At 42.8% G+C, this 17,252-nt stretch overlaps 1 protein-coding gene across 2 annotated transcripts in view; it reads right to left on the reverse strand.

Annotated features, from left to right (window-relative positions):
* ARVCF (ARVCF delta catenin family member) overlaps nucleotides 1-17,252 on the reverse strand; it is a 228,761-nt gene that overhangs the window by 77,715 nt on the left and 133,794 nt on the right. For both annotated transcript variants that reach the window (XM_077834996.1, XM_077834997.1), the window contains exon 5: nucleotides 8,847-9,030. In XM_077834996.1, the coding sequence (XP_077691122.1) occupies nucleotides 8,847-9,030 (184 nt within the window). The remainder of the gene's footprint in view (nucleotides 1-8,846; nucleotides 9,031-17,252) is intronic.

A 17,252-nucleotide genomic window follows, 5' to 3' on the forward strand; every position in this document is an offset into this window, starting at 1 on the left:
AGATAATAAAGTTGCCTCCTAATTTAAACCACATCCACTGCCTCTTGTCCTTCCAGCATAGCTGGACAAAGTTCAGTTGCAGCTGTGAGGTTTGCCCTTTGCTATTTGGGGCATTCAGCCCATAAAAATACATGTACTACTTAAAATATTTGCTGGTTACCTTTAATATGACCTAGTTATGGGAGCCTTGTTTTGCTCTTCTATAACACTGAGCTGCTCCAAAACATGCTGCAAGAGAATACTGGAATGGCTGGTGGCTGCTTAGCTTCAAAATTATTTTTCCATTTTTTGCTCTGAGAGAAAGATAAGAGGCTCTGCTTGTCCTACCATGTGCGTCTGTTGCCACGTGAAAAGAATCTCTGAATTACTTTGTGTAAAAAGGGAAGGCCTCTGTATCCATTAGGTATACAGAATAGTGTAAAACTATGCCCACTATCTACATCAACCCCATTCCAAAAGTGTTGGTATCGGTGAGTTTTGTTGTGAATTCACTTTTCGTCAAACCATGGTGACATACATTTTCTAGTTCCCCTCATTCAGAGCCAAGAGGTAAGGGACCTATAATTCCTTCCTAAGGAAATGACAGAAGGCAATAAGCAAGTGTACAACTTTAATTTATACCTTAGACTTGGTTGTAAAGCATTAAGGTTGCATGTAACTAGGCTATGTCTCTGCTACTAAAATCTATGCATAATTTATTTCTATTACAAGCTAAACATCAGGAACTGTCAGGCAGAACTCTAACAGCTCTTCACTAGCAGGAATTAAACACTGTACTCATATAAGCCCCAGGACAGCCATATGCTATGATCCTATACAGCATCAATAAGCTAATTAAGAAACTGCCTTAGCTTTCTCCTCTTTATTATACTTCCTTAGGAGTCTAATTGTTGTTTTTTGAACCTGCACTCTACAGATAAACCTCACCCTCTTTCAAGTTTGTTCAGTGTTTGCTGTCCCTAAAGAGAAAGTTGCCTGGAAAAGTTGTTTTAATGTCGTCAGTTCAATTTTCCTCACTTTTTGAAGTTATTTCCCTGAGGAAAGTGCAGGTCACAATGTACCTGCTTCTCAGCAAAGTCTGATATATATTTTTTGAACTCCATTTTGTACTACACTGACTGAAACGCAAGGTCAGGCAACTAACCCAATGCCTCACAGTCAGTAGCATGTGTGAAGATGAGGAGATGGCAACAGTGGCGTGGGACATAATAATTCAGTGGTATTTTGTGTCACTCAGACACCACTCTTCTGTGTGACTGTAATGCAGTGATATGTTTTGAAAGAGGCCCTGTCCTGGGCTAAAAGGATGCCAGCTGAAATATGCTGTCATAGTGGTATAGGGGAATGGGGTGATACATGGAGAAAGATCATCCAAAGGGCTTTGTCAGAGAATCCCATTTCAGAGAGGGGGAACATCTTGGAGATTTTCCTAGCACTCAGGGGGGAGTTATGGAATGTTGTTTCTCTGTATAAAATGTAGGCTACTTACTTAAGCTTAATTATTAATTTACTGTCATTTTAAGAAAGCCTGCATCTGAAAACCTTCATCTAAATACCCTCTCTATCCTGTCATGCTTCAACAGGCAAATTACTCAATGTTCCCCTGACACAGGCCAATGGCACCTTGACAGTACTGCAGTGATCTCCCCAATGTCTCACCTCCCGTGCCCTTTCCTTCACCAGACAAAACTATTTAGAAGAAGCTCACACAACCAGCTCTCTCCAATCCAAGATTTATGCTTTGCTGCTTTTCCACTTCTGTCAGTCTGAGTTCAATGCTGCCTCATGTAGGTGGGAGGGCAGACAGGGGAAATATAATGCTACCGTTATCATGTATTTATTATCATGCTTGCAGGATTGGAAGACAGATAAAGCTTGAAAGTAATTCATTTTGATAACTAATTCCCAGTCACTTTTCTTTGGAGAAAAGATATAAATTAATCATTAATAGGCACAGAGGGTATAACTGGTGCATTGTGACATAGCTTTTCCCCCCTCCTTCCTTGGAATTCAACATTCAGAGACATCAGGCTCTGGAAACAGTAACAGAATGGGGCCATCTGGGTGACTGAGCATGGTCCCCCACTGCCAGGAATGGAAACACAGCATGCTCAGCCTCTGGCAAGACAAACCTCCTGTGACATTCTAGCACCTATCCCCTTAGGTGGCCAATGCTGCAGTGTTGCCAAACTCCCAGGGGGCGGGGGGTGAGTAAGAGAAATGATGTGATCTTAGAAGAATCCTTCCCCGAATCAAAAAATAAGATAAAATAACTAGTTAGGACAACCACATTCTAGATTGTCCCCTGGTGAAAACATACTTCACTAGGCAGCAAAAGCCAAGCTATACAGTGGTCTCAAAGGGATAGGAGAATACTCACTACAGCCTAGTTTCCAAAATGGCTACACATTTGGTTTCCCATACAGGAAACCAAGTTGAATTGATCCCAACTCCTCGTTATACAACATTACCTGTATAGGCCAAGCTTCCCCATTTAGTGGGGATGATCCTTGTTACTTTTCCAACAGAACAATTGGAGCAGGGTTTTCCTTTTGCAGAGGTGGAGAGAGAAAAGAACCAACTCTTTCTTATTCATTAGTGCCACCGTGACTTGGTAACTAGTGATCTCTGATCAGAGCTTTCCTACAGATCCACATTGTAAAGCATCATGCTGGACCTAACTCCCCTCTGTGGAAGACTAGAGATCACCACAGAGCTTTGTAGCTCAATATGTTCCCCACACCAAGAAAAGGAGTATAGGAAAAAGTTAAGGCAATGGTATAGGGTTCACAGATTTTATTCTATATTACTACTACTCTTGCACTTGTTGGTCCAAATGGTAATGAATTAATTCTGCTGGGCAAGCTTCATGTACTACAACATGTTCTGGCTTCTCAAGGAAGACTGTTAAACTGTCACATACTAAATATACACCTAGAACAAAATATATCCACAATACAGTAACTTATGACATTCCGCTGAGCCCCTTTTTTCTCAGCACCATCTGAAACAGTGTACAAGGATTAGAGTATTATTTACACACACTCCCATATTTGTTTGTGTATTTTGATTCCAAAGGAGGGGGCTATTAACATTTACCTACTTTGGGTACTTATACAGCCCCCATCACCATAGTATCCTAGTGCCTCAATCTTTAATGTGACAGAGTACTTCCCTATTTATCCCCATTTACAGATGTGGAACTGAGGCAGAAAGACACTACTAGATTTGCCCAGGGTCATACAGGATGTTTGTGGTGGAGTAGGAACTAAACCTGGATCTTCTACAGCCCAGGCTAGTGCTTTAACCACTGGACCATCCTTCCTCCATAACTTCATGGTGAACAGCCATTCTGTGCAAAATTGTTTTGCAGAGAATTCATTTTTTGGTGCAAGTCAAGTAGGCAGGGTCTCTCTTTATGCACTTGTACATCCATGGCCAGGATTTGAATCCTGGGGCTGTTTGTGAGCAGGAGTCTCTATGTAGTAGAAGGATTGACAAGAAAAGCTGCAGATGGTAACCTGGAAAAGTAGCACTTTTCATCTATTTAGTATGCAAGGGAACTAATTTAAATATTTGTTGACAGCAGGTCAGTTTAGCACAAGATCCATGCTATAAAATCAGCAATTTAAGAACTAAATTTTATCCTTTTCCCCTTTCAAAACTGAAAAAAATCTGCAAGATGCAAGAGGGAATGAATGGTAATTCAATAGAGGGGAATGGTAATTAAGCACAGTATTAATTAAATTTTTTAAAGCAGTTAAAAGCCTGGTTGCTTCTATAAGACTCAGAGTCATGATGTATAACTGTACAGGAAATGAAAAGGAATTCTGATTCTGACAGCCCTCTCTGACCGAAAGGTCTCACATTTCTACTCCTGACCAAGAGCAAACAGTGTATTATCTGAACAAGCCAAAGAGAAACAATTCAGCACAAACATGGAGAAACACAGAAAGTCTCTGGCACTGAGTTAACGAGTGCAGGGTAACCTAAATTCCATCTCTCTCCTGGAATGATTCCATTAAGTGTACCCTTTCTCTAATGAGCCTTAATGTCTTAGTCAAAGCTGAAGGAAGGATTGCTAAATGGCCTTTTTAAGATCCATCAAGTCAGAACATAATTTAAACTGGATTATAGTATAGTTTAAAAGCAAATGTTTCTGGATTGAAAATCCAGGCAGGAATTAAATAATAAAAAGAGACAGACAGTAATTAAAAAAGAGACATCTCCTTTTCCACACACCTAAAAGAATAAATCAGTTTGAGGACATCAAATTTGCACACCAAATAATAAGAGAGCCACCTGTGAAATAAGAGAACCACCTGTGTTTATTACGGATTCTATTGGCAAGTTCCCTTCTTCCTTCCTAGTCCCAATTCTCCAGCCCCACATATCAGAATAGTTTCAGAACAACTTTTGGGGGGAGGAGAGCTGTACATTGTTTACTGCAGCCAGGAAAAGGACAGAAACAAATGAGTGGTTTGCTGGTTTATGGGCAAATCAGGCTGAAGTTGCTCAAAGAGGGAGGCTCGCAATGGGCTGGTATTCTATTTCGGTGTTCTACAGCTCAGATCATCAAGCATGTTGTTTAAGAAAGCTGGAGATACTCATTCACAAACAGCACTTTAATAATATAGATATACCCTGTGTGACACTCAAATTCCTTAAACTTGAGATACAGCCTCTGAAGGTCAAGAGTCCAGCAAAAACACTCCTGGAAAAAAATTAAGCACATCATGCATTCCCAGATTTTCAACACTCTCTTATCCTGGTGGCCATGTTGAGAGAGAAAAGGAACTGCCAAATTTTGTGCTACTTCCCGATTAGTATCAAAAGGCTTACGACTATTCTGATCTGTCAGATGATCACCCTTATCTCAGGAATCAGATATTGGATCTGACCAAATAAGTGAAGCTTGACAAGGAAAGGGGCCATTATCATTCCTTGGACCAAGAGGAAGATTAACAAAACAGAATTGAAAATCAGCATCATCTCCACAAATTCATCAATATTTGACCTAGTTTCCTGGTGAAATAGACAGCATGCAGCAACCCCAGTTACTGGCCACAGTGTTGTAACTGTCAAATTTTGCATTAACAAAATGAAATCTGAGGTTTTCCTTCTCATCATTCGAAAACGTAACTGTTGGCAGGTTGCATACAGAGTCAAGGTGGAGTGGCTAGGATTAGGGTGATGGATGGAAGATGCTGTTCATATTTCAGTCTAATATTGGGATACAAACAATATGAACTTGCCCCATGAATGTAAAAGAGCCCCCCAAAACAACAAACACCTGTTTCCAAAGTCAACAAATGTTGATAGGAAGCCCTGTCTTCCTCTGGTCCCTACTTGGCATTCAAGATCTTGAGTATTCCCTGGTAGCTCAGAGTAGTGTTTCATCTGGTTATGGGCTGTTCAGAAATTGTGTGACTCATGGCAGGGAAGAGACAGGACTTTGGTGAAACTAATATCAAGTGGCTTCTCTATTTATGCTTCTGGACAGAAAGGGACATTATAGTTCTCACTGGTCTCAAGTTGCCAGTTATCATATCCCGTGTTTCTTAGCACCATCATTTGGGTTTTCTTAAACTCTGACTTAGATTTAGCAGTTACGGAATGGATTGCTGAATACAATTCCTTACAGCAATCCTAGCTAACATCAACATCAAGCTTAATTTAAGCATTCCTGCCAGCTTGGTGAATGGGAGATCTAGCACTAAGTCATAAGGTGCCTTATTTTTTTTTTTTTTTTTAAGCTTAGAAGTAGGTACCATGTGCTGCGAGGCCTAAATAAAAAGCAGCTCCAGCACTGGAATCACAGGGACAGTGTAGCTATCTCAGCTGAGACACTAGCTCTAAACACTGGTATTCAACCATAGTACCCTTCCTTCCCTCACACAATGCACATAGCATGAACAATATCCCTTGTAATATCACCAATCCCCCAGCCTCTCCATCTGTGGATCAGTGCAAGGTAAACAACATCAGCAAAAGCATGGACTAACATAGCAGCAATTCTCATAGTGAAGCAAGGAGTTTGATGCAAAGCCACCCACACTTGTTGGTAAATTTCATTAACATTCCTGAAAAATTCTGAAATGAAAGCAGCTGTGCATGTGTAATGCGCATGCTGTGCACTGGCACTGCTGAGCCCAAGTGATCTTAATTACTTTTAAAAACTCAGTCAAAATAGTTGCTCATTTCTCAGTTCTTTATTCAGAGAGCAGTGCAGTGTTCCTTTCAGAATCACCTGCAGAGAAGACAAGGTGGGCTTGGCAAACGATCAAGAGGACTAACCTCCAAAGTACAAATCAGATCATGTATTTTTGCAAATGGTAAATGTGTTACAGTTTGTAATTAGCTCCATTCACCAAAAATTGAATTTCTATGACCAACTGCTGCCTCAACACAAGAGCAGGCAAAGGGGCTTTAACATGGAAGTCAAACAGATGACTGAAGAGTAAGCCAGCTAAAACAACACAATTTATTGATGGCGTTAGCCATCTTATGTTGGTGATACATTTAATGACGAGCTGCAGAGTGTTTTATTAAAGATGCCAACAGATTTCCAAACACCCATTAGAACACTTTGTTCTTATCTAGCCCTTTTTACACATGGATCTCATAGCAATTTATTGAAGATAAGTATCATTACCCACATAATACAGAATGGGAACCCCAGAGCCTGGAAAGAGCCCACATCTCCTTACACCCAATCCTTTGCTCTATGTATGGATCATCCTGCCTCTCCTTTAATGCCTCCAGATAGCAATGGGATAAAAATGGTTATATTATCATCACAACAATTCTCCTCTCTCCACACAATGGCTAGGCATTCCAATACCAATTTTATAAAACAAGAAGATTGATAAATTGCCTTCTTTAACGGTTCCAGATTTTTCCCCATTTACCTGAACAAATTCTCCGGAGCACATACTCAACTTTCTCTGAAGACTAGCTCTCTCTGAATTAAAAAAAAAAAGGATAGACAGATATTGGCCCCCCTCACCCCAGTAGTGACAGAAGAAAGACTGTAGACATGAGGATTGCAATAGATTTGCATGCACAGCTCCAGCAGTAGGCACCACATATGTTTATTAGCAAGTGCCATCACAATGTAATTCAAATCATTTCTTAAAACAGGATCACTTTAGTGATCTAAAAAGTGAGGTGGAATTCTGCAGCTAGCAGATTTTAACACGACACTAGTTCTGTATGCCCGCATTCATTATGCTGAAGAAAGCTGGGTCCTGTAAATAAAATTTTTGTTCTTTTTCCTCCAAAAGCAGCACCTTAATTTAAAAAAAAAAAACCAGAAAAAAACAGAGACTGGGAATGCAGACATTCAAGCAGACCAGAGCATTGCGGGTGCTAATAGATAATTTATGACATGGATCATGTTAATCTATTAACAATCAGTTTTTTGTCTGCAATCATTAGAAAATCTCATACTATTCAGATAATCCTTTTATCCTCACCATAACTAATTTCCTCTTGCAAAACCATTAGAAAGTGAGGCACTGCTAAGGAAAAATTATGATGTCTGGATCCTACTCAAAGGACCTCCATCTTCAGTGGCACTGCAAATAAGTTCAGTAATGGGCCCTTTCAGAACACTTTTCATTACTTTCTGCATTCATGAAGTTACTCATGGGAATAGTTAGTAAAATTTAGAGACTGCAAGCCCAAGGAACGGAAATGAACCAACTTTCTGAAGATATATTCATCAGTAGAAATCTGACAGAAGTACACTTCAGTGCACCAGAAGGTGCAATACGGAATCTTTATTAGTTTTGTTTGAACTATTAGACCTCACCATAACACTGAAGAATTTAACAGTGTATACACACTGTTTAATCTTTTATAGACTATTTACAAAAACCTCAAGGAAAAACATATAAAATGAAAGTCAGTCACTCTATACAGAATGTCGGTACCTTAGATCTTCACAGGCTGTGCTGAGGGCTCTTTCAGACCCTGTGTTCTAACACGCACTGTCCAGTTGTGGAGGAGTTCAGAAATGCAAATACCACCTAATCAAAGGTCTTTTTTTTTTTTTTTTTTTACACTGGAAACTGGTTCTTAAATGCTCAGCAGGCAAACTGTATCTAAGCTAACACCTATGAATTACATTGAATGTGCATCTCTGACAGGTTCATAATATATATCCTATAGCTCCTCACTCGCTGTAATTTGAAAGCAAGTTAGTCAATATCTTCACCTGGGGTGCTTGCAGATAAATCTGAATCAGAAGTCTTCTAGATTTAGCTTAAATCAATAAAAAAGCGTTAACACTGATATCATGCATTTCCTCACCAGTTGGCAATAAAAGTCCACTTGTGCAGGAAGAGCTTCAAAGAACTGAATCATTTAGAAAACTTGTCATAAAAAAACCTCTCAAATGGGCAGCTAAGGAAAGGACTTGACAAGTGACCAGAATCAGCCTACTGATCCCAGCACAGCTGATTAAAGCTGGATTCCTAGCACTTATGACTATGCTTGCAATGGCATATTTTCTTCTTGGAATATAACTTGGGAAGTCACCGTTCTACTAAGCATTGCCCCTACTAAGGGAAAGGTTAACATTTATATATATAATGTTCCATCTTACACAAATGACCAACCACTCTCACAAATGCGACTAGAATGTCAGCACTTCCAAGGCTCTAGTACAAGAGAATCTGTGGCAAAACGAGAGCCTCCCATATTGCCACATTGAGCTCCTAAGTGCACCTATGCAAAAGAGATGCAGGATATTTGATTTCAAAGTCAGGGTAAATAAACCACTTTTTTAAACATACGCTAAGATGCTATAAATAGAAGCACAATCCATGCTCCCATCTTACCGCAAGCAGCCAGATGTGTTCTTGAACACCGTGGTCCATTCAGCATCCCGAGGCTTAGAGTCCTCATTCGGCTCGCTCTCCCATCCGGAATGGGGGATAATCACCTCATTTGTCAGTGTCTGAAGGCCATGGTTAATGATCACCATCTTTAGGGGCTCATAGGATGACAAGTTCCAAAGAGTGCCTTAGAGAGAAACAATGATTATTAACCAAGTTAGAGTAGTTTACAGGTACTGCTCATGCAGACTAGCATTTCCAAAAGATTAAAATCATAAAACAATATGAACCGAGGAAATTACTCACCTGACAACATTTCTGAGAATCCAATATAACCACATGGTTAGGACTCACTCAGCAATTATCAAAACAGAAAGCGATACCACCTTTCTAAACGCAGTTATATTTAAAACAGGTAGAGTGGTTGAAACTGCTGAGCCATATAATATACAGGAGGCATATGACAGGTGTTCATTCATCATCTACATAAACTAGAAGTGTAAAGATTCAATATGATAGTATTCATTCTGAACAAAGTGTTAATATAATTAAACTTGCAAATCTACTTAGGAGAAAAAAAAACCCACCCCAGTGCAGAGGGCACTGCAAGGTCAATAAAAACCTCATAAAACCTCAAAATAGGGCTTAAACTGGATTTAAAGGGCACATAGCCCCGGTGTCTACTCTCTACACAGGGCTGAATTTCACCCCAGACTTTTTGCATTCCATATTTACTTTCATATTATTCACTATGTCACAGGCACATACGGTGCAGTGAGGGCGTTATTCCTAGGGGAGACTGAGCACCCACAACCCTCTTTGTCTTATCACCTCACCTTGATTTTGAATCACAGCTGTAGAAAGAAGGTGAATACCAAATCAAAGCAGCAGAAGTCACAAACGTAGGTTTTACGTGGTAAACAATGCAAAATATCTTCGTGCTAATCTACACTTAAAAGTTTTAACAATGTAACTCTGTCAATTAGGGGTGTGATTTTTTGCCAACAGTTATGCTGGTAAAAACCCTACAGGATGCTGTTACACTAATATATAGGTACCTATGCCAGTACAGTTTATTTCAGTTCCTGAACTAGAATAAGCTGCAACAGCATAAGCCCTTTGACACTGGTATAACAGCATCTACATTTGGGGGAATAGGTAACTGTGCCCACATCGATCAAGTGGCAGAACTGTGAAGAGGAGATTAGCCCTTAAAAATGGTTCATGGAAACATTCAGCACTGTACAAGGCAAAACATTTAGGCACCAGTGATTTCAACTGAAAAACAAGTGATCCAAGAAACAAATGGATTCTAGATTTACTTTTTTTTTTTAAAAATGGATAATAATTTAGACTTTCCTTTGAAATCAGAGGGTGAAGTACATTTTTGTAACCATCAGCTGGTTTCTGCTAATAAAGGGAAGTAATATAGCCTTCACAAAGCTGACTAATTCAAGAAAGGCAAACAAAAACCTTCTTCTGTTCGCCTCATGCTTTCAGCAGAATAACATCTCCAAACCAAAGGACAAAGTTGAAATCTAATAGGAAAGTTTTTGCTTAAACATTCCATATTCCAGACATTGCCAGGCAAACTTATGCAGAAATACAAATATCCTTCCAAATCTCAGTTTTACAAAGGCTATTCCTTATCGAGTGGGGACTAAAATGGAACCTTCATTTCATAGATACAGAATTTATTAATCCTACTTGGTAACATTTCAAAACTATAAATAAGCAAATATGTGGAGAGAAATAGGTACACCGCTTTCATTTCCACTGAAATGCATGAGAATGAAGGAGATTTTTGCAAGGACTGAATGGAAAAAATCATAGAGACTTTCCTAAATATCCAGAGACTCTTTCCTAATAATATGTACTATTAATATGTATCCAACGTGCATCATTAGGTCTACACATTTTTGCAAACTAATAACTTAAGTTCCAGATATTTGTCTTTAAACACTTTATGTTTAAAAAACCCACAAGGAACAATAAATGGTCATGTCTGGACTTTTGTTTCAGTCACACATATCAATTTCCCAAAGTTTCACGGTTACAATGCCTGCAATTTTTCTCTCCCAAAACTCCTTTTTAAACTATCTACCAGATATTGACTCACCAGACCCAATTGCCCAGTTACATGTGTGTTAAGCAGGAGTAATGCCACTGAAGTCAGTGAGTTCTACCAGTGCAAAAGAGGAGGTTACTCACCCTGTGCAGTAACTGACGTTCTTCAAGATGAGCGTCCCTGGGGGTGCTCCACTCCAGGTGTTGGTGCATCCCTGCGCCTTCGCTCGGAGATTTTTACAGCAGTACTCGTACCGGTTGCACACGCGCAGACCTTGCATTCCCACTCTGAGTGTACCTTAATAGTACGCATGTGCGACCGGTCTCCTCAGTTCCTTCTCTACAACAGAGGCTACCCCAACTCTGAAGTAGAGGGGGAGGAGGATGGGTAGCGGAGCACCTACAGGGACCGTCATCTCGAAGAACGTCAGTTACTACACAGGGTGAGTAACCTCCTTCTCTTCTTCGAGAGCTGTCCCTGTGGGTGATCCACTCCAGGTGACTTAAAAGCAGTGTATCTCAAGGAGGTAGGGACTTCAGATTGGGTAGAAATGCAGTAGATAAAACAGCTCTCCCTAATCGTGTGTCTGAGAGGGAGCCCTGAGTAAGGGAATAGTGCTTAACAAAAGTGTGTTCAGAAAACCAAGTGGCTGCTTTATAGATGTCAGTCAGGGGAACTTTGCGTAGCAAAGCCACAGAAGTAGCCATCAATCTAGTGGAGAGAGCTCTGATGTCTGCTGGAGGCATAACTTTCCGTATCTGATAACGGAGTCGGATACAGTCAGAAATCCATTTTGAAAGTCTCTGGGTTGAAATAAGTGCATCTCTGGATCGCTCCGCGATAGAGACAAAGAGTCTAGAAGAATTCCTAAAGGGCTTGGTTCTATTAAAATAGAAGGACAAAGTTCTGCATACATCTAGGATATGCATTGTGGATTCAAAAGAGTTCACATGTGGTTTAGGAAAGCAGGTCAGCAGGTGTATGAGTTCATTGATCTCGAATGATGAATGGACCTTTGGAAGAAATTTGGGGTGTAATCGAAGGCTAACTTTGTTCTTAAAAAATAGGGTATATGGTGTGTCTGCCATGAGAGCTGCTATTTCTCCTGCCCGTCTGACAGAAGTGATTGCCACTAAGAATGCTGTTTTTTAGAAAGGTGCAAGAGGGAGCAAGTGGCTAGGGGTTTGAATGGTTGTTGAGTTAAGCAAGATAATACTAAGTGAAGGTCCCATGGAGGGGTAGGAGGTCTAACTTCTGGGTATAGGGATTGAAGTCCTTTGGGAAAACGTTTAGTGATAGGATGAGCAAACAGAGGTACTGTCAATTTATTGTGGAAAGTTGTAATAGCAGCTATGTGGACTTTGATGGAGCTAAAAGAAAGTCCAGATTGTTTGAGGTTTAACAGGTAGCGAAGTATAAGAGGAAGAGGTGCAGATATAGGAGAAAGAGGAGACATTGTTGAGCACCATTGGGTAAATCACTTCCACTTTTGGAGATAGGTGGTGCGAGTAGATTGTGTTCTGCTATGTAGGAAAACTCTTTGAACTTCATCAGAGCACGCTAGTTCATTTTGGGAGAACCATGTAGGAACCAAGATTTGAGGTGGAGCATGGACAGGTTGGGGTGGAGAAATTGGCCATGTTGCTGCGAAAGGAGGTTCGGAATGAGAGGCAACAAGATTGGTAGTCGAGTTGACATCTTGGTGAGGAATAGGAACTACGGCTGTCGGGGCCATGCTGAGGCAATCAGAATCACCTTGGCACGATCTGTTCGTACTTTTTGTCAGAACTCTGTGGAGAATCGGGATCAGGGGAAAAGCATAGAGTAAGTTCCGGTGCCACAGAATCATAAATGCATCTCCCAGGTAGAGTTTGCCCAGTCCTACTCTGGAGCAAAATCCAGGGCATTTCGTGTTTTCTGCAGTTGCAAAGAGGTCTATGGTTGGGTAGCCTCAAATGCAGAATACGTTGGTGATGATCGTTTCGTTTATCTCCATTTGTGGTCCCAGGGAAAGTGTCTGCTTAATTCATCCACTGTGGTATTCATAGCTCCAGGAAGGTAGGCGGCTGATGTCTGGATATTGTTCGCAAGGCACCAGTTCGAGTTTCATAGCTTCTGTGCAAAGCGAATGAGAGCGAGCTCCTCCCTGCCTGTTTACATAGAACATGCAGGCAATGTTGTCTGTCATAATCCAGAACCAACATGTACGGATAAACGGGAGGAAGTGACGACAGGCATTGCTTATAGCTCGAAGTTCCAGGATGTTTATGTGCAGGGAGGTTTCTGTTGGAGACCATAGCCCCTGGGTGATGTAACAGGTGAGGACCCCACCCTGTGAGGGATGCATCAGTGATGGATTGAGCCTCCTGGAGAAAGGGGACTCCGGAGCAGAGGCTGGAGGGAACTGTCCACCATAGGAGACAGTTTTTGACTCAGAAAGGTATGGATAGGGGTTTGTTTAGGGTATGCACATTGGGTCTGTAAGCCATGGCCAGCTGAGCTTGGAAGCACCTCATGTAGAGTCATGCATTTTGGACCACAAAAGTGCATGAGGCCACGTGACCTAGTAGTTGTAAACAAACAGTCTTGAGTGGTGACTTGAGGACTGTTGCAAAGTTTTGTTGCCAGCTGCTTTATGGTGAAGCGATCGGACAGGAGAGATGCTATTCCCGTCCGGGAATCGAGGTGTGTTCCGATGTACTCCAGGTGCCGGGTTGGAATTAATGTGGATTTGTTGTTGTTTATTCGTAGGCTGAGGGATAGGAAACAATCGACGGTGAGTTGCGTGAATTGAAGCGCTTCGTCGAGCGTTGAGGCTTTGAGAAGGCAGTCATCCAGGTAAGGAAATATTATGACTCTTTGCTTCCTGGGGTGGGCAGTAACTACAGCCAGGAGCTTGGAAAAAACACAGGGGGCAGTGGATAGGCCGAAGGGTAGTACCCTGTATTGAAAATGCGTCAAGCCAAGGGTGAAACGAAGGAAGCGTCTGTGGGCTGGCATCCTGTAGGCATCCTGTAGGTCGAGGGCTGAAAACCAATCGCCCTGCTCCAGCGCTGGGATTATGGTGGCGAGGGTTACCACTTTGAACTCTTGCTTCTTGATAAAATTGTTGAGCCACCCGAGATCAAGGATCGGTCGCCATCCCCCGGTTTTCTTTTCTGTTAAGAAATAATGAGAGTAAAACCCCTTCCCTTCAGGCACAAGCTCCACTGCTCCCAATAGAAGGAGATGGTGCACTTCTTGCAGGAGCAGTTGCTTGTGAGAGAGGTTCCTGAAGAGGGACGGGGAGGGAGGGTGGGTAGGAGGCATGGATAGGAAGAGGATGGAATAGCCAACTGCGATGACCTCTAAAACCCACTTGTCGGTGGTAATGTTGTGCCATTGATGGAAGAATGGTCGTAGGCAGTGTCCAAAAGTAGGGACAGGGGGTGTAAGTGCTGAAGTGGGAACATGGTTTTCGAAACCCTCGACCAAGGCTTCAAATCTGCTTGTTAGTTGGAGGGGGTTGAGACAGCGCCGTGGAATTGGGGCGGCAACTCTGGTATCTGGGTCTCTGGTGGTGTTGCTGCTGTTGGTTGTCATGGGATCTCTGGAAGTGCTGGGTATACATGGGGTAGTGTGGATGTTGGTAAGCTGCAGGCGGGTTTTGCGCAGTATCTATATTGTCGCTTTCTGGTCATAGGGGTTTGTATTCTTAAGGACCAGAGAGTTGCTCTTGAATCCTTCACTGAGTGAAGGATGTCGTTCATTGTGGAGGTAAAGAGTTTGTCACGGTCAAATGGAAGGTCTTCAGTAGTAGTCTGGACCTCTAGAGGAAATGAAGAGGAAGAGAGCCATGAACCTCTGCGCATGACTACTGCTGTAGCTGTAGATCTTGCTGCAGTGTTGGCCGCGTTGAGGGCCGCCTGAAGAGCAGTACGTGATATGATTTGTCCCTCAGAGACTAAAGCAGTGAATTGTTGTTTCTTTGCTTCTGGAATGTCCTCAATGAAGTCCATTAATTTGTTGTAATTTTTGTGATCATATTTTGCCAGAACGACCGTATAATTAGCAATTCGAAATCGTAGGGTGGAAGACGCGTATACTTTACATCCAGGCAGATCTAAATGCTTACTGTTTTTATCGGCTGGGATGGAGCGGGGATACTGGTGCTTGTTCTTTTGGTTGACTGCATCAACTACCAGCGAATTAGGCACTGGATGAGTGAAAAGAAATTCAGAGCTCTTGGAAGGGATGAAGCACTTGCAGTCCACGTGTTTGCAGGTAGGTAAGCTTGCAGCAGGAGTCTGCCAGATGGCTTTGGCAGGTTCCAGAAGGGTGGGTTGATTGGCAATACAATCCTGGAAGAAGGCGGCAGCTGCAGGATGTCCATTAACTCATGCTGCTATTCAGGAAACTCCTCCAGACTGATTCTTAATTCACTGGCCACTCTTTTGAAAAGGTCTTGAAATTTTGAAAAGTCATCTGAAGATGACTGGGGAGGAGGAAGCAGGGCTTCGTCGGGCATAACAACTGGGTCTACTGGTTTAGAGACAAGTCGTGCCTGATTCTGCACTTGTGATGGTGCTGTCTGGTGACTGGCATCAGTGGCAGGTTCGTGAGCTTGTGGTGCTGGGCCGGTGTCGGGCCTGGTTGAGGTGGCATAGCGAGTGTGGTCTCGAGGACAGGATGCCCACGGGGCCCAATATTGCCACTGTGATGGGAAGGGCACAGGTGGTGCCATCCACGGGTTTACACACCATGGGGCAGGATCCTGAGAGTAGGACGAGGTGATGTTTCTATGGCCTCTATTAATTGGGGTCTGTGGATGAGAGACTTCATATGGTGAAAAATCCCCCTGGAGACCAGCTTCCTCCTCACTGGAGGAAGGCTGTTCAGACCATGGCTGAGCATTTGGGGAGAAGCAGGCATTCAGTAAGGGTGACTGCAGAACGGGTGACACCAGCAGGTCACTTGACTGCGAAAATTGGAGTGCTGGAGGTCCTCTGTGTGGTGAGGGCTGTGCGAGAGGAATCTGCTGCTACGAAAAGTTCCTCTGCACCAGTGTCTTTAAAGTCGTTTGTCCGCCGGCCAGCTCAGCAGGTGTCGGTGCCGGGAGAGCAGTGACAGCCTGCGGGGGGTCAGGCACGTCCGCATGTGTCAGCACCACTTCCACCACGGTGCCGAAAGGTGCCATCTGAGAGGCAGGCAACAGGAAGCCTGAAGTGGGTTTCGCCTGGCGTGTCAAAACTGCTCAGCCAGGGAAGCGCTGGGAGGGAGGCGGCAGACCTGCCGGGAGAAGCCTTCTCCCGTGAAGTTCGCTTTGCGGGTGACAGAAGGTGATGTTCTTTGAAGTTTTCTTCATCTTGTTAGAGGCGGGGGGGCTGTGGCGTGGAGCAAAGCCGGAATCAGCACCTGGGTCTGAAGCTGACCCTAAGGATTTTTGCAGCAGGAGCAGCTTTAGCCTCAACTCCCTGTCCTTTCGTGCCCTAGACTCAAGTTTGCTGCAGTGTGCACATTTTTGGGGGGATGAGGGACTCCCCCAAACATTTTATGCATTTTGAATAGCCATCTGACAGAGGGATGGCATGCTTACAATTAGAGCAGCACTTAAAGCCTGGGAAGTCAGGCATGTTGGAAGTGGCTGCGCTGACAGGAACTAAGAGAAAGAAAAAAAAATTGAGAGAAAACTAACACACACTACTGGTAACACTAATAACTAACACTATTGGTAACAAACTAACTATCTAAAAGGGTAAGAGTAACAAGGGAGAAAAAGTTTTCTAACACCTCTGCCGAGCTCCGTCTCAGGCCAGGGACAGTAGAGAAGCAAGTGAGGAGACCGGTCGCACACGCATACTATTAAGGTACGCTCAGAGCTGGGGGGCAAGCTCTGCGCACGCGCGACCGGTACGAGTACTGTTGTAAAAATCTCCGCGCGAAGGCGCAGGGATGCACCAACACCTGGAGTGCTGCACCCACAGGGACAGCTCTCAAAGAAGAACTGGTGTACGTGAAAGAAGGACCAAGCCTGCTACACCTGTCTATAAACAAATAGAAAAATAAAGTTGCAATACTGAATCCTCCCTGATGTGGGTTGGAATGAATGCTTAATGCTCAAGCTTTCACTGCAAAAAATGAGAGATGGCAAATGTCTTTTGTCCTATTTTAATAGTGTGAGATCCATATAGGGTCATGTTACATACTAGACTGGAAAGGGAATTTTATCTCTGCTACCAGTCGTGAGTGGCAATTATAACCCAGGAGACTGACAACTAACAGAGCTTTAAGACTGACACTTTATGACGCCTCCGATTCCAAGTGGCATTTACAAAACCCAGACATCTGTTTAGATTTAACTG

The sequence above is a fragment of the Eretmochelys imbricata genome, chromosome 15, assembly GCF_965152235.1.
Source record: "Eretmochelys imbricata isolate rEreImb1 chromosome 15, rEreImb1.hap1, whole genome shotgun sequence".
Taxonomy (NCBI): Eukaryota; Metazoa; Chordata; order Testudines; family Cheloniidae; genus Eretmochelys; species Eretmochelys imbricata.